The sequence below is a fragment of the Furipterus horrens genome, unplaced genomic scaffold (genome assembly GCF_987537825.1).
Source record: "Furipterus horrens unplaced genomic scaffold, mFurHor1.1.pri manual_scaffold_6, whole genome shotgun sequence".
NCBI classification, from domain to species: Eukaryota; Metazoa; Chordata; class Mammalia; order Chiroptera; family Furipteridae; genus Furipterus; species Furipterus horrens.
Window position 1 is genome coordinate 55,257,417 of NW_028327176.1, and position 22,679 is coordinate 55,280,095.

The 22,679-nt window shown below is 52.1% G+C and overlaps 4 protein-coding genes across 7 annotated transcripts; 2 read left to right on the forward strand and 2 right to left on the reverse strand.

The window, feature by feature from the left end:
• Positions 1-21: 21 nt before the first annotated feature.
• Positions 22-8,161, forward strand: TTC31 (tetratricopeptide repeat domain 31). 4 transcript variants are annotated; one of them, XM_090281574.1, is made up of 13 exons: positions 22-149; positions 305-393; positions 3,389-3,491; positions 3,612-3,841; positions 4,016-4,099; positions 4,552-4,626; positions 4,714-4,794; positions 4,901-5,095; positions 5,427-5,478; positions 5,562-5,652; positions 5,740-5,881; positions 6,109-6,210; positions 6,362-8,161. In XM_090281574.1, the coding sequence occupies exons 1-13, from the start codon at positions 26-28 to the stop codon at positions 6,656-6,658; spliced, it is 1,665 nt and encodes a 554-aa protein (XP_090137700.1). In that variant the 5' UTR covers positions 22-25; the 3' UTR covers positions 6,659-8,161. The 4 variants fall into 4 exon arrangements, with proteins under 4 accessions (XP_090137700.1, XP_090137701.1, XP_090137703.1 ...); XM_090281575.1 differs by lacking the exon at positions 4,552-4,626; XM_090281577.1 differs by lacking the exons at positions 4,714-4,794; positions 4,901-5,095.
• Positions 8,162-10,770: 2,609 nt separating this feature from the next.
• Positions 10,771-12,647, reverse strand: LBX2 (ladybird homeobox 2). Its single transcript, XM_090280293.1, has 2 exons — positions 12,321-12,647; positions 10,771-11,335 (listed from the first exon to the last, which is right to left on the reverse strand). The coding sequence occupies exons 1-2, from the start codon at positions 12,523-12,525 to the stop codon at positions 10,944-10,946; spliced, it is 597 nt and encodes a 198-aa protein (XP_090136419.1). The 5' UTR covers positions 12,526-12,647; the 3' UTR covers positions 10,771-10,943.
• A 4,766-nt stretch (positions 12,648-17,413) lies between these two features.
• LOC150006252 (large ribosomal subunit protein eL32) lies at positions 17,414-17,902 on the forward strand. Its single transcript, XM_090280294.1, has one exon. It carries the CDS (start codon positions 17,448-17,450, stop codon positions 17,853-17,855), a length of 408 nt encoding a protein of 135 aa, XP_090136420.1. The 5' UTR covers positions 17,414-17,447; the 3' UTR covers positions 17,856-17,902.
• A 1,775-nt stretch (positions 17,903-19,677) lies between these two features.
• PCGF1 (polycomb group ring finger 1) lies at positions 19,678-22,104 on the reverse strand. Its single transcript, XM_090280295.1, has 9 exons — positions 21,976-22,104; positions 21,482-21,587; positions 21,192-21,344; positions 20,748-20,819; positions 20,538-20,643; positions 20,325-20,358; positions 20,144-20,230; positions 19,927-20,007; positions 19,678-19,825 (listed from the first exon to the last, which is right to left on the reverse strand). The coding sequence occupies exons 1-9, from the start codon at positions 22,066-22,068 to the stop codon at positions 19,778-19,780; spliced, it is 780 nt and encodes a 259-aa protein (XP_090136421.1). The 5' UTR covers positions 22,069-22,104; the 3' UTR covers positions 19,678-19,777.
• Between the last annotated feature and the right edge of the window lie 575 nt (positions 22,105-22,679).

A 22,679-nucleotide genomic window follows, 5' to 3' on the forward strand; every position in this document is an offset into this window, starting at 1 on the left:
TACGAGGCTTCTGCCCCTAACAAAGATGGCTGCCCCCTTTGCTCTACCCCTCCCTTCAGCCCATCAAATACGTGACTGTCTTTCACTTTTGGGTCACTGTGGATGGGAGATGGCGCCGACTCCGAAGACGGTGGGGCGGATCAAGCTAGGTGAGCAGGTGTGACAGGATGGAGGGTGATCCCAGAGGGCTGGGGCAGCCCCATTTGGGTCTATCTGCTTTCAGTAGGATTTTGAGCTTCACGCGGTGGTGGAGAGCTCCAGCCAAACCATCCCCCTGACGCACCGCGGCTTTCCTTCCCTGTAGATTGTCCTCTGCTGCCGGGGTGCCCGCTGGGGGTCGCTGCTGTCCCCAAACTCTGCAAGGAATTCGGTCCTGAGGACTATGGAGAAGAGGTAAAAGGGACTCCTAGATACCCATTGCCCTGTTTCTGTCTGTCACGCCTCTTTTCAACCTGTTTTGCTGAGCCCCGCCAGGCCGGAAGCCGCGGTGGGCTCCGGTGGCTCTGGAGAGGCGTTGCTTCGGGCCCTGCCCTCGAGCGCGCAGCGAGCGTGGGGAGGAGAAAGCGGCGGAGACCCGAGAGGACGCTGCCGGGATAAATGCTTGAAGAGGGCAGGCGAGGGCCGACTAAGGTCTCTGAATTGAGCAGTGGGAAGTGGGTAGGAGTTCCTTGGGGGGAGCAGTGCGAGCAAAGACACTAAGGCAAGGAAAAGTTAAAAGAACTTTATTGAAATGAGACCTGAGCGGAGGGTTTGGTTGGAACTGTAGGAGATAAGGTGGGAAAGAAGGCAGCAAGGGACGCAAAAGGCCTTGCCCAGTTACGGTTTGCTTGTTCTGAGGTAGGTTGATAGTGTTATTGAGGGAAGGACAGGATCAGATTTGGGAACACTGAGAAGCGGTACTTACAACTGCTTCTCTAAAACCTCAAACTCACTAGTTCAGAAGTTCGTTCATCATCTTTGCAGATTGGTTGGTTTTCCTCTATAATTTTAATTTTGGTTGATAACACAAACTTCCACCCAGTTGCTTAATCCAGAAATGGGAAAATCATTCTATATAGTCCTCCCTTTCCTTTACCTCACACATTTAGTCAGTCACTAAAACCTAATTCTAAAACGTCTCTTGAATCAAACTCACCATTTACATTCCTGCTGCTGCTGCCACTGCCTTAGTTCAAGAACTCATCCTCTCTGGCCTGAATAGTTGTAATGGCCTTCTAACTAAACATTCCACCCCTAAAGTATTTTATCTGAGCGTTTCACTTCCCATATCAGGTCCACTTCTATCACTGATAGGACCAAGTTCAAACTCACTGGCTCACACAGAGTTCTTCAGCTATAGCTCCTGATCACACCTCAATCAGAATAGTCTCCTCATCAATCTCTCTGCCTTTGTTCATTCAGCAGACTCATTGAGCACCAGCTATGCACCTAAAACAGGCACTGTCTTAGGCTGGGAAGACAGTAAATCAAACAGACAAAAATCCCTCTATTAAATGAATTAGAAGTATCTAGTGGGAGCAGCCAATCAATAAATAAACAATATAGTATGTCAAACATAAGAAGTGCGAAGAAAAATAAAGTGAGAAGGAGGATAGGGAGCACTGAGTGGAGTTGAGAGATTTCTAGTTTTAAAAGGAGTGGTCAGAGAAGGCCTCTCTGCAAAGGTTTAAGCAGAGATCTGAAGGGGACAAAGATTGAGCCATTCACCAGGGAAAGAGCATTCCAGGAAGAGGAAATAAGTACAAAAGCCCTAAGATATGAGAAGCGAAGCTTCTCAGTATACTTGATGTGTTGCAGGAACTTAAAAGGAGATCACTGTAGCTGAAAGAGGGCAACGAGAGGGCAGGAGATGATCCATGAAGGTTTTGGGGGGCCCAACCATGTGTGGCCATGTAGTGAATTGAGACAGTAGCATAGAATATGGGGGAGAGGTGAAAGGTTGAAGAAGTTTTTTTTGTGTGTGTGTCTGTTTTAAGATGGCTGGACTGGGCTGAGGAGGAGGGGGGAGGTTAAAGATATAGGGAAAAATATATATTTGAATGGCAGGTACATCTTGGGGAGGCTGCCTAAGATGGGTCCAGAGATGCATTATTTATGCCCAAGTTCCAGTTTTGGAACTTTATCTGGAAATAAACCCACCAGGAAATTGAGTTTGAGACTAAGACTTGATGAAAGCGTCCAGCAATGCAAATGAAGATGCTGTGGAATCAGGACTGTCTTCTGAGGGGAGCCCTGGATCTCGTGTTGTTTCGAGGTTGACTATACCTCAGTGACCTGAAGTCCTGCCTACAGATTATTTTAGCACCCTGGAGTTTCCTGTGGCTTCTAAGTTCCTCAGTCAGCGGGCCACCACCTAGTCAGGGTCTGCTCTGTTTAGGCCCAATTAGCCACACAGGGACATGAAGATTCCTGTTCTTCTTATCTTACACTAACTGGGGAAACAATTTTCATCAGAACTACAGAATGTATAGGCCAGGCCTTGAAGGATATTGCCTCATTTTGTGAATGATGAATTTGAGGTCTGGAGAGATTAAACAACTTGTTCAAAATCAAACAGCTAGGCAGTGGCTGAGCCAGAACGAGTGTGCAAGCACAATGCTCTTTCATTTCCATGGTGCCTCACCAACCGAGAGACCAGAAGAAAGCAGTGAATAGAAAGGCTTTAAACTGTATAACACAGCTATGTGAGCACAGCTTGGGAGAGAGAATCGGAGATGAAAGGGTCTGGCAAGTCTTTGAGGGGAGATAGAAATTGAACTGGACCTTGAAGGTGAGATAAGATATGGTAAGAAAGAAGCTCAGAACCAGGAGGGATTCGAGGACCACTGGGGGAGGTCCCCAAGGCTGGAAAGAGCCTGGTGGCAGAGGGAGGATGGCAAGGGAAGATCAGAAAGGTTGGCCAAGGAGCTTTTTGGAAGGTTCCAAATCCCAGGCTGAGGAGCTAGATGCCAGCATGTGGCCCTGGCAGTGAGGGATTATTGGAAGTTTCTGAGTAAGAGAGCAACTGTTCAGAGCTTGGTTTTGGGGAGAAACATGAAATGCAGGGGAGAGGCCAGCCAGAAATTGCTGCACTGAGTTAAATGTGAGATAGCTCCAGGTGGGTTTTATGGGAGTTGTTCTATCCAAGGATATGACAGAGGGCATAACTGGAAGAGGAGGTAAGAGGGCTCCATTTTAGGACTTCATTTTAGGAAGGTGATACACCATGAAAGCTGAGAGCGATGTGTTTTGATGTGCTGTGCAGGGAGAGGTTGGCCAGTAAGGTTCTCCATGCTGGGTGGCTGCTTTGTGGTTGCCATGGTAGAGGGGTCAAGCCAGCCAAGCCCCTTGCTCTCTCCCAGAGCTCTCCCCCAACACCAGCCTCCCTCACCTCCCCTTCCCCTCCCAGGACATAGTGGATTTTCTTCGACGGCTGGTGGAGAGTGATCCCCAGGGCCTGCACCGGATCCATGTGGATGGGAGCAGCGGGCGGCTGCAGCTGTGGCACCATGGTGGGGAGTGAAGGGGTCGGGCCCAGGGATCAAGGCTGGTACCCTGGGGAGGGCTGGCCCTCAGATGCTCCTCTCTCTCATGTTCTTCTTTCTTTCCCTTTTCTTTCTCCCTCCTGACAGATTATCTCCTGGAATATTTCTGTGATGAGGGGAAAACAACTAGACAGAGTGACAGGGCAAAGGGGGCTGAAGGACTGGGTACCTATTGTGGTCTCCAAAAGTCCTTCCTGTACCCTCCCAAAGTGTCTAAGCCTTATCCTCAAAGACCCTCTGCCTCGGCATCCTTCCCCAGCAGCGCAGACAGCCTGCTTCAGGTGGCCATGCCCCAGAAGCTCCTGCCAACTGAGGAGGTGAGCCTGTCTGGAAGGGGGTTCACCTTCCCCCAGGGTTCTTCCAACCCCCATATTCCCAAATCTGTATTCACCCCTAATCTAGACCTTTCAAGATCCTTCCATACTGCTTGCCTCTCTTTTGCTTTCTCTCTCCTCTCTCTTTTCTCCTGTCACCTGCCCTTCCTCCGCCAGGAAGCCAACCGCCTGGCCGAGGAGCTGGTGGCTGAGGAGGAGCGCATGAAACAGAGAGCCGAAAAGAAGCGACTCAAGAAGAAGGTAGTTGGAGGGCGGAGGAGTGGGAGCTCAGAGGGATTTGGGGGAGGGAAAGAGGAAAGCTTTGTGAGAACAGGAGAGAACTCAAGGAGGCCTGCAGTGGATTCTCTGCCAGGGGGTCCCAAGGGGTACAGGGACTGCAGGGTCTCCTGGAGGCCATGTGCAGCAGTTCTAGAGTCACACTGTATGTACTGCCTGGGTTGGACTCTGCCTTCTGTTATTGTGAGACGTCTGCCTGGTAACATACTTGTTTCCTTTTTTACTTGTAAAATGAGGACAACACCTACCTCAAAGAGTTCCTAGTATTAAATAAGATAGTGTATACAAAACCCAGCCCAGCACATACATGACGTATAGTATATATTCTACACATGAAAAATTGGTCTCGAGATGCAAATTGTGCTTATGTATTTAAGTATAGTGCTCAAACTACAGCCTCCTCATTATTATCACAGCGTCAAAAGGACCGAAAGCGACAGGAGCGCATGGAACAGGACAATGGGGAGCCCAAGGTGAGTGTCTACAGGCAGGTACTAAGAGCACCAAGTGCCAGGAAGGCAGGGACTCAGAAGGCATGTGGATCCTGGCAGTCCCAACTCTGTCTACCTTCCCTCTAGGTCAAGGCCACCCCAGATGGGAATGGGAGCCCCCCACCCAGCCCCAGGAATCCAGCTCAGGGACAGTGTGATGAGGAAGAAGTGAGAGCCCCTTTCTTCCTCTCTGGGTCTCTGCCCACCCCTGCTTGCCCCTACTCCAGGGCATACTTCATCCCCACCCTGCCCTGCCTTTCCTTTCTGCTCACAGGATGCACTGGATCTGTCTAGCACTTTTGTGTCTCTGGCTTTGCGCAAGGTTGGAGATTGGCTCCCTAGTGCCCTCAGAGAGAAGGAACTGAGCCAGGAGCCCCGAGGCAAGAGCCTGGGCCCTCTGGAGAAGATAGACCAGGAAGAAGGGAGGTCTCCAAGAGAAGAGAGCCCTAGGGAGAGTCCTAAGGCAGAGGTGAGGTGGGCAGAAGAACCACAGCTGGAACCAGTGGAAGGGGTACCAGAGTTCTCTGGAAGTCACGTGACCTAAGGGTTAAGGGCAGTGAGAAGTACAAAGAGTACTCTGGCCCCAAGATTAAGAGACCTGGGGTCAAGCTCTGTCACTGACTCCCCAACCCTGGGTAGTTTCCTCTGCAAGAAGGTAGGACTAATAGCATCTTGCAGAGCTGTCATGAGAATTACATGAGTTGGTTGATGCTACTTGTAATGTTACTTGTTTGAACAAAAGAAAAGAATTTGGGGAAGCTGAGGCCCAAGCCCTGCTTGACTTTTCTACTGGTCCCTAGGCATCTCCAGGACTGCTGGCAGCTGCCTTACAACAGAGCCAGGAGCTGGCAAGTAAGCTTTTTTCTCTCCCCCTCCTCACCCCACCCTCCCTGAAGTAGCCCCATCTGAACCTTCCCACTCTCTCTCCTCCCCAGAATTGGGTACTGGCTTTGCCCAAAATGGTTTCTACCATGAGGCCGTGGTCCTCTTCACTCAGGCCTTGAAGCTCAATCCCCGAGACCACCGGTAGGTTGGGGCTTGGCCACTGTGCTGGGAGGCCAGGGCAAGGCAAGGTGTTGAGGACTTGACTTTTGGTCACTTTGTCTTCACCAGGTTATTTGGAAATCGCTCTTTCTGCCATGAGCGGCTGGGTCAGCCGGTGTGGGCCCTGGCTGATGCCCAGGTGGCCCTTACCCTGAGGCCCGGCTGGCCCCGGGGCCTCTTCCGCCTGGGCAAGGCCTTGATGGGACTGCAGGTAATGGGTCTGACATGGGAAGTAGAGGAGGAATTTTGGTGGGATGGGGTGGGGATTGGGTCTACACTGGCATTTTCGAGGTAAGCTTAATGTACCACAATGTCACAATGTCAGGGGTACTAGGAGCTGGGGCCAGTTCAAGAAAAGGGGGCACTTTTAAGTTCTTTGACCCCCCCCCCTTCCTCAATACCCAAACTTTCCTCTTTCTAATCACTCTGGGACCAAAGCGCTTCGAGGAGGCAGCTGCTGTGTTCCAGGAGACTCTAAAGGGTGGGTCCCAGCCTGATGCAGCTCGGGAGCTCCACTCTTGTCTTCTGCGGCTTGCTATGGTAAGGGGGCAGCAGTGAGAATTGGCTGTGATTGCAACACCAAGCAGTATTACCTTCTGCCTCAGTGGGGCAGAAATGGGTAGTGTGAGGGGCGGGGACTGTGATGCTAGAAAGGAGTATATCAGGCTCCCCCCTCTCTTTATGTTTTCAGCCAGATCAGCGAGGAAGATACTGTGCACCACCTCCACCAATTGGATTTCCCAAGCCAGTTCCCCACAATGAGCCAGGGGCCTCAAGCCTCCTCTCCTTCAATCACCCTCATAGCACTGCTCCAAGGGCCCCTAGCCTCCTGTCTCCACCCTTACATTATCTGCCATGTCACCTGAGCCTCTCCAACAGGCTCCTCCCCCAGACTCAGAGTAGAAGACCTCCTCTCCATCTCCAGAACCCCTCAAAGACATGGGGCATTCAGGGACTTGGGCCCCAGCGCCTACCTCAGACCAGATGAGGGAGGACATATTCCTCATAGGACAAGGTCATGTGTGTATCCCACGGAGATAAGGGACACTGTGTGATGGCTGTTCCCAGCATACTTTGAGACCTTGTACTCTAAAACCATAGTTAGAGGCACCCCTGGTAGTCATTCCTCTTGCCACAGAGACCTTCTGATGAGAGAAAGCCCAATGTCCACTGAAACAGCCTTTCTTCGATTCTCAAGCAGATGGCTTCCTCAGCTGCCTCTGGGGGCAATAAGGAAAAATAAAATCCACCAAGATTTAAAAAGGGAACTGGCCCTGGCCAGGTAGCTCAGTTAGTTGGAGCGTCATCCCATACACCAAAAGGTTGCGGGTTCAATCCCTGGTCAGGGCACATACCGAGGTTGCAGGTTCAATTCCTGGTCGGGATGCACACAGGAGGCAGCTGATCAATGTTTCTCTCTCTCTCCCCCTCCCTTCCTCTCCCTAGAAATCAATAAAACATCCTTGGGTGAGAATTTAAAAATGAGGAAACTGGATAAAAGTTCAGATTTTGAAGCTGTAATAGACCCAGCAGGGGGCATTTAGGGCTTGTTCTGCTCTTGGCCCTGGGGCACTCATTCAGTAGCCAGAGCTCTGTGCCCAGGAATGGGGTTATGATGATGAATAAGGCTGAGTCCCACCCTTCACCTTGATGGTTGCTCACCTCTTCCTAATCCCAGTTCTTGCTGTTTTCTGTAGCCCAGCCTGTCATGCCTTCTTCCCTATCCATATTTCTGTGCACATTCTGACCTATCCTTTACCCAGTGGTCTGATGCTTACCACCTCCGACTGCTAGAAGATTTGCCAAGGGTTTGCATTCAGAAATTCCCTTACCAGCTCCTGCCTGGAGTTGGCAGAGCCCATTGACTTATACACTTCCCCAGTGCTGGCTCTCCTGCTGACGGGCTTCAGCAGGCACCCAGACAGCTGCTGCCTTGCCATGCCCTTTCACCACTCCAGCACTGGGCATTGTAACTAGTCTTTCCCCCTTTGCATTTACTCAGTTTTTCCACCAAATCACTGCCCCCAAGAATGGCTATAATTCTCTTACTTCCTGTGTAAGAATCATGAGTTCCTTTTGGTTTCTTGGAGATCCTGACAACTGCCTCTGGCTGGTTCCTTCCTAATCCTGCCTGGGACACTCAGGTCATTTAAATGTGGATCTGTAGGGGACTTTTAGGCCTCCCAAAATGCCCTTCCAAAAGGAACCATTAATTAAGATAAATGATTTCTGCTGCCTTATGGGTCTTGCTCAACACTGTTCACACCTGGAGATAAAAGGTGTTGAAACATTGGTAGGATGAAGTCTGCCATTACTAGGTGGGGCACCTTGGGTAGGTCTGTCAACACTTGTGCCTCAGTTCCCACATCTGTAAAATGGGTGCAATTCCTACCTCACAGGGCTGTTGTGAGGACTTAAAGAGAAAGTGAGAAAATACCTACCAAGGGCCTGGTATATACTGACTGTTAAATAAACCAGTTTTTATCTGCAACTGTTCGCCATATTCATGATTCCTGTGGTGGGAGTAATGAGTGAATTGCAACTTATTTCACAAAATAGAGAATTCCTGGGATGATGGTTCTCAAAATGTCCCTGCAACAGCAGCGTCAATGTCACCTGGGAACTTGTTACAAATGCAAATTCTCAGGCCCCACCCTATACCTTCTAATTCAGAATCTGCGAGGCAGGGCACCAGCAGTGTGTTTCAGGAATCCTGCAGGAGGTCCTGACAGACTCATCCAGAGGCCATTTTGACAGGACAGGTTTAAGTTTTGTTTTTCCAAGGTTTGATTACAAGATGTGACAGCACTGGGCTGGCATTTAGGAAGCCATAAGTGAAGGGGGTGGTTAGGGTTCAGAACCAATTAACTCGACTGGCCCTTACCTTCCAAAATAGAATTATTTGTCCTGGAAATTCTTTGCGTATACCTGGTTGGGGAGTGGGGCTGGGGAGAAGTGGTTGTTTGTTTAAGGGGTGATTATATTAGTGACTCCACCAGAGGCCTGCCCATCTGGCTTTGTTCTGGAGGAATTCTCTGCTTTGGGGACTTCACTAGGGCTCCTGGTCTCTCAAAGAATAGCTGCCTACCACTACTGTGTGCTATCTTTGCTTTCGGGCTGAGCTGGCTCCTTGCTCTTCCAGCCTCTCAAAGAAATGTCCCCTCCCTATTCTGGACTTGAATGTTCTCCAAAAGCCACAGGACTCCTGATACTTTGTCCCCACACTCAGACTGCTAACTGGTAGGATTCACCCAATAGCCTTGAGTTCTGAGTCCCCAGGCCTGATTTTCCTGGGACTGAGGGGTTTCCTGGGGTGTGGGACTTTCAGTGCTAAAACTGGGAAGGAAAGTCCTGGATAAGCAGGAATGAGTTGGTCACCCTAATGTTCCACAGAGACCTTTAGAAGAGGATAAAGGGAATAAACAAGGGGCCCTGGGCATGAGCCAGGGAATGTATGTGTGTGTTCTATGTGTATTGAAGGGGCAATACTTTTTGTATATAATGGCTGACAGATTCTTAGCTCTACTCTAGTAGTCATTGTGTGTTTCTGTCCATGATGCCATTTTTCTTCCAGTTGCCTAGGTTTGTAAGATTGTCACTGACTCATGCAATTTTTGGTTGCTGGGGGAATCACACTGATTCCTCTTTTCTAACAGCCTCCTTCTCTTACCCCTCCAAGTCTGGCCCTGAATTCTCTCTGCTCTTGCTTTTTTGCAGTAACCAGAAATAATTGCTTCCTCAGTCTCTGGTCCACTCTGCACATTAGCCTGCCCTAAACATTGCTCTCATGCCTCTCTAAAACCTCCAAGGGGCAGGCTCTGTCTACAATACAATGTCTAAATTTCTACCCTTGGCCCTTCTCTCCTCTCCGTAATTTCTTTTCTCTCAGTCAGGTCCAGGTACAGTTTATAGGTACAGAACCTGGTGTAGCCAAAAGCATGAGCTCCAGAGTCAGACAAGCAGGTGAGTTCTGGCCCTACGACTTAGAAGCTTCATGATGACATGACCATGTTTCCTTGGGCTTCTGTGATTCAGTCTTCTTATCCTTGAAATTAAAGCCTCATTAACTCTTGGGGTTATTGTCAAGATTAATCAATGTAAGACACCTGGAACTACTCAATAAGTAGTAGCTATTGTCTGAAAATGCCTGATTCCCTTCTGCCTTCCAGCCTTGTTCAACCTCCCTGAAATATCCTCTCCTGGGACCTCCACCTACAACTGAGGCACTAGCTGAGCACCCTCAAATGCCTGAGAGTGGGATTGTGACATCTGGGCAAATGCATGGGAAGATCTGAGGAGGGTGGAAGGACTGACAGGGAGAGGCAGGAAGCAGGAAAGAGGCCTAAGCATAGGGGAATGTATGTAGCTGCCCAGTGCTCTTCCCTCCCCATCACTCTGCAGGAGGGTGATTAATCACCAGTGGAATAAATTAATCTCAGAAATGTCTGGCGGAGGAGGTAGGCAGGGGTCCCCTCCCCCGAACGCAGCTACTCTAAGCTCCACCTCCGCAGGCCCAGCCGGGCCATTCCATCCTTCCGACACTGCTGCTGCCACCGTCCTAGGGGGAACATTTTCTGCCCAATTGTGGGGTGAAGATTCCGAAAGTAGGGGTGTCCCCGCCTCTCCAGGCGCACATCACTTTGTGGCTCAGCTTAGGGCTCGTTTGGCAGGGGCGGGGACAAGCGTAGCGGCTCCATTAATAAATGACATCAGGGTGGGGAAAGAGGAAAGAGTCTGGCAGGCCGTCGTAAATTTGGGGCCGGTCTAGAGGTTAAGAGCAAGGTCTCTGAGGCTGCGGTGGATCAAGGGCGCGGTGGAGTCCTGTGATCCAGGCAGCTAGTAGGGGAGGTCTGCCACAGCTACCAGTTCCCCTCAGCCTCAAGTCTCCGGAGCTCTGAATGCTGGCTGGATGCCTGGGACCAAACCCTGACCTAGATAGAGAGAAACTCTTCCTTTGTAAAATGGCCTTAATTATATCACCTACCTTGTAGGGTTGCTATGAGGTTCAAGGAAACCACTCTGCACAGTGCCAAGCATGGAATATCCGAAATAACCAGCAGATTTTGCTCTTATTGCTCCGGGCATGGGAGTGAGTCGTGGTGAGGTAGTCTCAACTTTATTCTCAACAACTAGGAAAGGTGGGTGTCCGGACTGTGAGCTGGAAGAGGTCGGGATCGACACCCGCCCTCCACCCGTAACCCGGACAGGGCGTGGAGCGCAGAGGCGAAGAGGCAAAAAGTCCAGGGCCCCAGAGCCAGGCGGTAGCTTTGCCTTCAATCGTCCACCTGTATCTCCTCATCTGACAGGTGGGGCCTGGAGTCAGGCGGCGCCGGGTTGGGGCGAAGGCCGAGCCCCGGGGCTCCGACAGGCAGCGCGAGGCGACCCTGGACGTCGGGGGACAGCGTGCGCAGCGAGGCCACATCCGCGCACATCTCCTCCACGTCGCGCTTGAGCTTGGCACGCCGATTCTGGAACCAAGTGACTACCTGCGCGTTGGCCAGGCCGAGCCTCGCTGCCAGCCCATCGCGCTCGGACGGTGCCAGGTACTTCTGGAATAGGAAGCGCCGCTCCAGCTCCAGCACCTGCTGCACGGTGAACGCCGTGCGCGACTTTCGCCGTCTGCGGCCTGCCGGGCCGGGGCCCAGAGCAACCGGAGCCGCTCCGCCTGCGGGCATAGGGCAGGGGGTCAGTCTCCAGCCTGCGGGAATCGGGCTTCGGCCCGGAAGAAAAGCTGGGGGTGGGGTCAGGCCAGGGTGGGGGTGAGAGGACAAGAGATAAACTGTGGTCCCTTTGCCAACTGTGGGAGGGTCAGGCCAAAGAAGGGTGCGGGGACACAAAGTGGAATCAGCCACTGGGATACGGGAAGCATCAGGCCGAGGGCATCTTACGAAGGGAGGGGGAGGAAGGCGGGACAGGCCAAAGGAGGCCTGGTGCAGGGTCTGGCCGCCTGGGGCGGGACCCTTGAAGCCTTTCGGAGCCCCCGATTGAGTCAGCTGGCAGGTTGTGGTCCGCACCAGAGGTGGGGGCCAACCATGGTCAGAATAGGGACAGCTGACCCGGCATGGTGAGCATATCAGGATCCGGGCTCTTCTTTAGACCTGTGGGTTGGCTTATACTTTTTTAGTGACTCGCTCCCATCCTCCGCAAGCAAAAAGGTAGGTAGTGGGGGTACAAAGGGCAAGGAAAGGCCAAGTCTGGAGTCCTGGGGTCCTTCCCGCTTAGGCTCTTCAGCTCCTTGCGCCCTCTCGAGAAAAGAGCGTGTTTGAAGCGGAGCATGTTTACCCAGAGAGACCGGAGGCTCTCCTCCCGCACTTGCTGCGCCACCCTTGCCCTAGCTCACTTGTTTACAGCCTCTGGCTCAGGCCTTTTGTCTCCTTCTCTCTGGCCTTTCTCTGTCGCAGTTGCCCCGCCTACAGCGAAAGGACCAAGGAGTTGCTCTGTTCTTGACAGCCCGGCTCTTCCCCTCGGCCTTTGAGGCCTCTGGGAGCAGCTCCCGAGCCTGGGAACTAACAGAGGGGAGGTGAGGAATGAGAGATTCAAGTCCCGGCATGTGGGCTGAGGGCAGGGGACAGATTAGGGTGGAGACCGGGAACTTGGAGGAGAGAGATGAGAAGGCCAAGTCACAGTGCGTGACCTGACCTGCGCTGTACCTTCAGAGTGCTGCAGGGCGTGCCCGTCAAGTCCGTGGAATGCTTTACTAGCCAGCTCCTCCAGCGCGCACAGCGGCGACGTTGGACCTAGGTTCGACTCTGGAAGCTGCGACGCAGCGGGTCCTTGGGGGACCCTGCGCGGGCCTAGGATGTCTGCGATGCTGAAGGGTGTCCGTGCTGTCTGGGGCTCAGATCCCGAGCTCATGGCCGGTCGGACTGTGGCAGTCCTGCCGCCAGCTGCGCTCGGTGCCGCAGTTGCCTGGGCCCCAGCCGGCTGCTCCCGATCTGGGCCCCCAGCTTCGGACCCGCCCCCCACGCTGGGCCCGAGCCCCGTGTGTCCCTCCTCCTGCACCCCCACTCCCCAACCCCGGGCGCAGTGGGTCTGAAGCTGGTAGACTTCCCAATAGCGTTATTTCTACGGGCGATGGAGAAGCCAGTGGAGCCCGCCAGATCCCGCCGCCCGGCTGCTCCGCGCTGCTAGGCGCGTCCCCGTGCTCACTCTGGCTGGACCCTTCCTGGGCGGCCCCCAGATGCTGTGTGCCACAGACTCCCCGCCTAACCGTCGCTCTGGCTCGTAAACTCGTCGGCAATAAAATTGCTTTCTCTGGCCGCGACGGTGGTAATACCCCCGATCTCACCTAGGAAGGACCTCACTCACTCTTCTGACTTGGCCCCTTTGGTCCCCCCCTCCACCTCTGCTGAAAACTCTTAAAGAGGTTCTGGCGGCTGGAAGTTATTAGCATGGCACAGGCGGGCTGGGGGAACTCAAGACTTGGAGGGACTTGGCCAGGCAGAGTGACTGCAACGGGGAATAGTGGGGGTGCAATGTGCAAGCACGCACAGGTGAGTGGACTTTAGCCGGCTCTACCCAAGGCTGTCCCAGCACGACACAGAGGCCCTGAAAAAGTAAACACACACACACACACACACACACACACACACACACACACACATACACACGAGGAAGCCCTGGAGACCTGGCCCTCAGGAGAGAAGGAAGACACAGCAAGCCCAGAGGTAGTGCTACTACCCAGGAGGGGTCTTTGCCAGTGAAGACTGGCCTCCGCCTAGGGCCTCTGGTTACACATCAGTCTATTAGTGGATACCTTTGTCTCTTTATGAAGCTCCTGTTCTCCCAGTAGGGGTTCCCAGCCGGAGCAGTGGTTGGAGTGGCCACTGCCTTATAGAAGAGTGACTTGAAGGGCAGACTTCATACACTCAACTGGATTCTGGGACAGAAACCCCTGCTAAGCCAAACTCTAAGGCATGGAATATTCATTCCTATTTTATCTGCATCCTGTGTGTCATTCTCTCTTCTCTCCCACAGCTAATCTAGTCCGGGGCTCACACCAGTGTGAGCACCTCCACAGCCCTCCCTTATAGGAATAAGACAGTTCTGAATCAGTGCTGCTCCACCAGTGGAGGCTCAACAAGGCAAGGATTTTGTTTGCATATCACACCCCAAATAGCTAGTGGGGTCACAGCCCAGAGACAGACAAGCCCCACCACTCCCTGAGAACTCACACTCTGAAGGAATTCTCTGCTATAGGTTTCTTCTAGGTTTTTCAAACAGTGCCATGAAGAAGCATGCTGCTCACTCCTGGACTGTCCATTTTGTCACCTAGTCTCCATAAACCTCTGCACCTCTCACCATTTGTGCAGTGAACTTTGGATCCACCTGTCTATTCCTTGGGGCAAGTGGAACCTGTAGTTGGGGTTCCCTAAACAGAGTCTGGGCGATCTGAGGCACCTGGGCCAAAGATTCCTTGACAAAAAGGACAGAAAGATACTTTGATCATGGTGATTAGGGAACGTCACATTGAGGCACTGACCTGGGCCACCCAACAAAGGTGGAGAAACACAGGGTCTTGGTAAAAGCTCCCTCCAATGACTACCCCATTCCCCATACACACACAGACACTCACAAAGTGCCCTTATGCCAGCCTGAGTAAGTCAGCCCAATGGGTCAGAGAGCACAGCCAGGCCACAACAGAAAGCTGAGATGTCTCAGGACCTTGTTAATTGGTTATTAATAATAGGGAGCAGGAGAGGGCCAGGAGAGATCTTCCTAGCTGAAGGCCTTAGCCCCCTGAACCTTCCTGGTGGTTTTGCTTATACTGAAATTAAAGAGGGTCCCAGGATGTTGCAGGATCTGGCTAGCTCATGTCCCAGGCCTGTCACCAGATACTACAATTTCCACTCATGCCTCCTCTATGTAGTTTTTGTTACTCTTCTGGTCTCAACTACTAGTGTATGTCTTTGGGGAGTGTGGGGCTCTTTTGAAGGGCCTTAGCCATCTCTCCTGCCTACCTTCTCTGACCTGCAATGGGGCTCAGGTAATGGGGCTGGACAATGTGAGTTTGGGGGAGAAGAGGGAAAGAGACTGGTAAAGGGAGGAGGCTGCTGACAGCAGAGACCAACTAGGGTCTTTCCAGAGGCCAGCGACGTGTCCAGACGATTGTGGGGCCACAAGAGGGGACTTTTTTCCAGCAAAGCATCTGGAATCTGAGCTGGGAAGAAACCAGATCCTCGGAGTGGGTAGGAGGAGGGTGAGTGATTAATGAGGAAGATTAAGAGATTAAACCTGGATTCTGGGCTTCTCATAGGCTTCCCCCACCCCTGTTTGGGAGTCCAGCCTGACAGGCTCTAGTGCTCCCTGCTGTGTGCCTCTTTCTCCCCCCAACCATGGTCCAGCCCTCCCTGCCTGGGGTCCTTCTCAGAGCGATCCAAAGACATAATAATCATTCACTACTGCCCTCCGATGCTTTTCCTCTCCTAGCATTCTCAAGCAATCCCTCAAGTCTCCCTCAGACTCCCCTCATTGTTCTTTTCAGATATTTAAGGGATCCTGCACCTTCTCCCCTTGTAAAGATCTCCACATTCCGATTTTCACTCCCTTGGGAAGGTGCCTCAATTCCCTTAAAAAGTTTATTATTTATTTTTAGAAAGGGGGGGAAGGGAATGAGAAAGAGATGGAGAGAAACATTGATGGGTTGCCTCTCCTACACACCCTGTTTGAGGATTGAACTACAATCCAGGTATGTACCCAGACTGGGAATTGAACTGGCGACCTTTTACCTTGCGGTACAATGCCCAACCAACTGAGCCACACTGGTCAGGGCTCAATTCCCTTTTAATGATGCTTTTTCACACCTCCCCTCGTCACCTCCTTTCAGATTTCCCTTTCCTCATTACCCCCATCTTATCTCTCATTCCCTGACACCATACCTCTCAGCCACTCTGCCCTTCTCTGCCTTTCATCTGGCAAGTTCCTCTACCCAGGCCTGCTCCACATTGACCCCTCTTCTTGGTACAGAGATCTGTTCAATAAACTACTTTTAGTCTCCGGTTTCCCACCCCAGGCGTTGCCCTGAATTCTGTGTGTGGGGGGGCAGGGGGCATATGGGGATCCTCCAAATAACCTCCCTGGGGCAGTTCAGAGGACAGCCTCAGAGATGTGCTTGTCACACAAACACCACCCCACCACCCCGCCACCACCTGCCCTGCTCCAAAATCCTTTAGCCAGCAGGCGACCGAAGTGGGAGTTTAGGGAGGAAACTCTAAGCAGAGAAGCTTGGGCGGGACATCCATCCATCTCGCACACTTCTGGGATGGTTTTGTTTTTTGGTTTTTTTATTTCAGAAAATGTTACTGCAGAGTGAACTGATTTAGACACTGAAATTTTAGTTTCGCTACTTTTAGAGACTCGGGTTTGTGAGTTCTTTCTGGCCTTTTACACTGGTTTACAAACAGCTCTGCATAACCATTGCCAGCCAAGGGTTTGCCAGGGTGTGCGGGCTAGGATCAGGAAGCAACAGAATACTCCGGCCCCTGAACAAACTTACATACACCCTGAGACTCACTGTTCCAGAAAGTCCATTGTCCTGACCCCCGCTTCCCCCACCCCCCCCCCACCCCGGCTCGCCCTGGGAGTCACCGGCTAGGCTGAGAGGGACCGGTTCCCTACGGTGCAAAAGGTCAGGCAAATATGGGCGCCCCTTCCCCCAAGCAGCGGCAGCTAGGTGAGAAAGGGCTGCAGGGGCACTGGCGAGGGTAGAGGGGAGGGGGGCCTGCAGGTGAGGACTAACGCCTGGAAGTCCTGCGAGGTCAAGGGCCCCCCGGAGAGGGCCAGTGAACGCGGGCTGTGTCACGGAGCCCAAGAGAATCACTGGGCTTGATTCGCCCGCCTGGCGCAGATTGAGAACCGAGTGACCCCAGGAAACAGGGTCTGCGTGGAGCTGGCCAGGGAGGTGGTTAATGAACCCATAGATGAGGGACAGACCCAGAGACCGCAGCTGGCCTACATCAACAACCCGGGGAAATGCACCGCAGCTGCTGCTGCCACAGTCGCTGACGGACAAAAATAAGGCTCGGTTGAGGTGAGTTGAGGTGGGGAAGCTGCTCCACCTCAGATCCAGGCCTGCGTGCCTTTGGCTGCTCCTTGGTCACAAGCCATGTGTCATCAAAGGCCTCATCCCCAGGCTTGGTCTTCAGGCCTGGAGGCCTTATTGTCTAGCTGGACATTTTTTAAAAGATTTTATTTATTTATATTGAGAGAGGGGGAGGGAGGGAGAAAGAGAGTGAGAGAAACATCAAAGTGCAAGAGAAACATCAATTGTTTGCTTTTCGCATGCCCCCACTGGGGACCAGGCCCACAACCCAGGTATGCGCCTTAACCAGGAATCAAACCAGCGACCCTTTGGTTCACAGGCTGGTACTCAATCCACAGAGCCACACTAGCCAGGGCTAGCTGGACATTCTTGACCCAAGCCAAACCCCAGCCAGACTACTCCCCAATTCCTGCAGCTGCTTGGGCCATGAAAAGTTCCCAGGGGTATCTCTGTTCTCTTTCCCCCTAGCCCACACCCCTTCTTCCAGAGTCACTCCTCTGGACTGCTTGGGAAGAGACTGAGTGCAGAATGCTCCACAGGAGCTTAAATTCCAGAAGAGAGTGGGGAATGCTGGGATAGACAGAATTAATCCAAAATCTTGAGATACATAAGGTCTGTCTGGAAAGTATCCAGCCATGTAATATGAAAAAGAGACATTTGTTGAAGATATAAAAAAATTGTACCTCCTTTCTTCGGCGTTGCCTACGGAGGTGGCAGCCATCTCTTAGTCGGCACCATGGCTGCCCTCAGACCCCTCGTGAAACCCAAGATTGTCAAGAAGAGGACCAAGAAGTTCATCCGGCACCAGTCAGACCGATATGTCAAAATTAAGCGCAACTGGCGGAAACCCAGAGGTATTGACAATAGGGTGCGTAGAAGATTCAAGGGCCAGATCTTGATGCCCAACATTGGTTATGGGAGCAACAAGAAAACAAAGCACATGCTGCCCAGTGGCTTTCGAAAGTTCCTGGTCCACAACGTCAAGGAGCTTGAAGTGCTGCTGATGTGCAACAAATCTTACTGCGCTGAGATTGCTCACAATGTCTCCTCAAAGAACCGCAAAGCCATTGTGGAGAGAGCGGCCCAGCTAGCCATCAGAGTCACCAATCCCAATGCCAGGCTGCGCAGCGAAGAAAACGAATAGACAGACTGTGTACACATTGTATTTGTGTTAATAAAACCATAAAATTCTGCCAAAAAAAATAAAAAATAAAAAAATTGTACCTAGGACAATGATGCCTCGGTCCCTTTCAAAGTAGGCACACTGGGACCTCACACAGTTCCCTCAGTTGCCATCAACTGCCCCGTCATATTTTCCTGAATCTCATTGATGGTCTGAAATCTCTTCCTTTTCAAAGGTGATTTTAGTTTTGGGAAAAGCCAGAAGTTGCAGGGTGCCAAATCTAGGCTGTAGGGGGGCTGAGTCAGCTGGTTGATTTGAGGTTTTGCCAAAAAACTGCACCAGACATGATGCATGAGCAGATGCATTGTTGTGATGAAGCTGCCAACCACCAGTTAGTTGCCCATAGCTGTGGCCTTCTGAATCATCCAAACATTACACAGAGGAATGTTCAAGCTTAACACAAAATCTGATGCAGATTCATTGCTCTACTTGCTCATTTTGAATGTGACAGCCACACAGCACACATGCTCACTCAATGGCATCTACCGCCTCCACTGACTAGTCATTGTTCACATGTGTGTTCCAGTCAACTCTCCTTGGCTGCCAGGTTACATCGATGTCGCACAAACCCTTCTCGTTATATTAACAATGGTTGGACTTTTTCAGACAGACCTCATATGCTAGTGTAGAGATAGGCCCAAAGACTGTGGAAGAAGCCCTGATTCTGACTGAGTGAGGGTTTCATGGCAGAGGTGACACATAGGCCTGCAAGAATAGCTGAGTATGGGGGTGGAAGAAGTGGGGTGGGGAGGCATTCTGGGGCATGAGGCCTGAAACATGGGAAATTTTCAGAATCTTGGGAGATCAGATCATATACCCAGGCCAGTGGCTCTATGGTGTCCCCACCCTGGTCTCTGTTGCCTGCTCAGCACACAGGAGGGGCTACCCCAAGTCCTCTGAAGCTTGGCCTCTTCAGCCCTCAAGTTATGCACAAGGGTCTCCTTGAACTGAGTGAGACCTCAGCCCAAAGGTGACTTAGGTTTTAAACTTGGGTTCTGGTGACGTTTATGCTGCCTGCTCCATCCCACTTGTCCCAGCCCTTTTGCTTCCTTAATTAGGTCTTTAGCCTCTATTACTGTCCCAGCCAGGCAAGTTTCTGGCTGCCCCAGTATAAGGCTGAGAGAACAGGGACAGTGGCTGGGTTTATTTCCAGACCCCAGTGCTTATGGCCAGCCTCATACAGACAAGGAATGTTTGATGAATTATCAGTAGAGTGCTAGCCTTGCTGCTTCCCTCTTGTTCCTCAGAGTTGCCTTTGCTCTTCTGTGCACCAGCTCCCTCTCTACAACCTGGCTTCACCTAGCCCAAGTACCTTGAAGGCCCAATGAATCTTATATATACAGCAAGCTCTCCAACTCTATCTCTGTGTGTGTCCCACGCCCCCTAGTGTTTTTTAGACTCCTGACATAGTCCAAATCCCTGGATTTTTCTTGAAAATCTCACCCTTGTTCAGTTCTGCAGTGGCCACTGTCCAACCCAAGCCCTACTCTCACCACTCTTGAATTAGGGCACCTCCACTCAGGCCTGCATCACATGCTGCAACATCCAAGGACAGTGAAAGCTCCCCTCCAGAAAAATGTCCCTTCACCAAAAACAGATGGTGTGGGTGGCCTGGCCTCACTTAGCTCACTTTCTGAGTTTTATATGTACAGGGTCCTCTACCCCTCTCCTTTGGTCATTCACTGAGGGACATCCTTCTTGATGACACTCAGAGGATTTCTGAGGAAAGCAGGGCAAAGGACAAAGCATGAGTGTGCAGTAGAAAAAGAAGGAAGAAGACAGGTGCTTTTTAAAAGTTTTATTTCAAAAAAATAAAGCCACAATTAATTTCACATAAATATCTGGGGAAGGAAGGGGAGAGGGAGAGGGTAAGGGCTTGGCCCCTACCTCCTCTTCTCTTTCACACTGTATTGTAAAAGCAAAGGGGATGGCTTAGGGAGAAAACAAGAGGAAGAAGCAGTCAGTGGGAGAGTCCTTACCTAAAGACCCTTCAGTCCACCCCTGCCCTAGGATGGCCTTGGACCCGGCTCACCTTGCCGAACCAGCGGGAGAGCCATATCTGCTTCATGGTCATGTGATCCGGGAGAACCTCATTGTCGAAAAGGAGCTGCACCTAGCAGTGAGATGGGGGCACAGTTTCACAAACTCTCCTCTTACACCATCAAGAATTAACCTGGTCCACTCCAAACTTTCTCCCGTCCTTTGTAGCCCTTTCCCCTCCTAAAAGAACCTACTGTGGGAATACTCACATGCTGGGGATTTAGCATCAATCGATGACATAGGACCCTCCGGAGATGGCGAACCTCAGCTCTAACAGAACATCGAACGTATTTGTTCTGGGGATGGGGAGGGTAAGGAAGACAAGGTGTGTGAGGGAAAGGCCCTGGAGAGTGAGTCTCCTTAGAGAGGCCCTCCCTCAGCCCCTCTCACCTGCAGGACGCTTTTATTCTTGTCTTTGCCAGAACTGGGGGGAAACAGATACAGGTTAGGGAGCCCTATCTTACCTCTATCCCCATCCAGAGCCATGATATACCCCCTTTAAGGGAACAGACACTCCCTTACTGCGAGCCCTCTCCCTGAGCTCCTCCCTGGTTCTGAGTCACTGACACTGTCACTTCTGACAGCCCATGACCTGCTCCTCACCTCAGTCGCTCCAGGCATAGGCTCAGCTGCTCATCATAGCGATAGTAGTGGGCTTTAGAGTGGTCGAAGCTACTGAAGGGGAGGCCGAGATTGCTCAGGGCTGGCTCTGAGAAAGACAGAGTAGCAGCACAGGTCTCATACTCCTTTTCCCCCTGGCAGGAGGAATGCTCTGGGGGCAATATCTTACCCTCCTGCAATCAAGGGACATACCTTCCCCGCTGGGCTGGGTGACTCGGTCCAAGCCTCGAGACTGGTAGAATTCTCGAATCCGTTTCTCTTCACCTAGAAGGCAGTGGAGTATGGGCAGTAAAGTACTGTATTGGCTCTCCCTCCCTCTGTCCTTCTGGTGGCAACCTCTTTATTTTAAAATATTTTATCTACTTATTTTTAGAGATAAGGGAAGGGAGGGAGAAAGAGAAGGAGAGAAACAGCGATTGTTTGCCTCTTGTACACGCCTCAACTGGGGACTGCCCCCAACCTAAGCATGTGTTCTGACCAGGATCTAATGGGGGACCTTTCGCTTTGCCAGTGGATGCCCAGCCAACTGAGCCACAACTCTTTACCTACATGATTCCCACCAAAGCCTTTGTCACCTCAAGCTGCTACCCAGCATCAGTCCTCTAGAAGCCACTCAGAGTCTGACTGGTAACTCACTGTCTTGCAAGCCAGGCACTAGCTTGTACACAATGTCCTGCATGACCCGGTCCAGTTTGAGGTTGAGCAGTGGCTGTGTCTCGTGGATCTTAATGTTGCACATGGGGCAGTACTTGCTGGTTTGAAGGTACTTCACAATACAACTCTTGCAGACTGCAGGAAAAGAAAAGCAGATTCTCAGGCTCTCCACAATCAGGTTCATGGACTGGATGGGGTGCCTGGGTGGTTGGGGCAGGTAGTGCAGAGGCTGGCAGGGCCTGGAAAAACCAGTCAGGGTCCAGAAAACTCACAAGTATGAAGACACTCTGTGATGGTGGTGGCATCCACGAAGTAGCCGGCGCACAGGCAGCAGACAATGTGCTCATTCAAGTCTTTGATCTTTACTCGGACCTCCTCCTGCAGGCACAACCTCAGTCACCGATCACCCTTCCCAACCCCAACCTTTGTGCCTTCCCAGCGGCCAGGCCCCACACCTTGTGCGGTCAACAGGGGATTAACTCCCTGGTGGAGACATTACCCCTCTGCTCTGGAGACTCAGCGGAGTCTCCCTTCACGTGGACTCGCCCGACCTTCCTTTTCCTAGGGGAGACTACAAGACGTGGGCAGCACAATACGCAGGCGTCCTAGCCTGGAGTTTGGCAACTCAACCGCAATCGCGCAGGCGCACTGGAACCCCTGTCTCTGCGCAGGCGCACTAGGCGCCCTGCCAGCCACGGCCTGTCCTCTAGTCGGCCCCAGTTCACATAGCTAGCCGACCACAGAAATAACCCTGCCGCTCCTGCACCTCGTTCCGTAGCGGGTCCATCTTGTACACTGACTGGAGCTGGTTCCGAAGCCTCATCGCGATCGCAATCTGGCCCCCCTGAGGAGACGCCATCTTAAAGGCTGATCCTAGCCTGCCACTTCCGGTGCCGCCTGCAGGGCGGGACTTGTCACCCAGCAACGAGGGTTTAGGTCCTTTTGGATTCGCTGACTTTCTGAAAGGCCCCGCCCATGTCCTTTCTCCCCGTGTGCTCACCTGAGCCCCCGTGGCCCCTCCCCCTCTTCCGTCTATAATTAGGAAGGGGGGGAGGTGTGGGAAGTGGTCCTATTTCATTGACCCTCTGTAGTAATCATCATAATAGACCCTACCGGACCTTGGGACTAACTTTCGGAGCCTGCAAAGGGCTGCCCCCTCCTACCGCAAAAGGCCCGGTGGTCTCCACCCGCTACCGCTAAGGGTCGTCCGGGTCCAGTGACAACCACCCCGCTAAAGCCCCTACGGGGCCCTCTCTTCGTAGTGTCGCCCTCTTCGGCTTACGCTTTGACATTAAGGAGCTTCATCCGGATAGAAGGCCTTCCCCCGGCTCCCGAGCGAGTTTCTCAGGGGAGTCTCGGAGAGGGTGGCGGGGAGGAGGGACCCCTAGAGACTTGGTAGTGATCTTACATACCCCCATTCCCTCCATTCCCTGCCGCCAGGGATGGGGTGGGGGCAGGCCCTCGTTAATG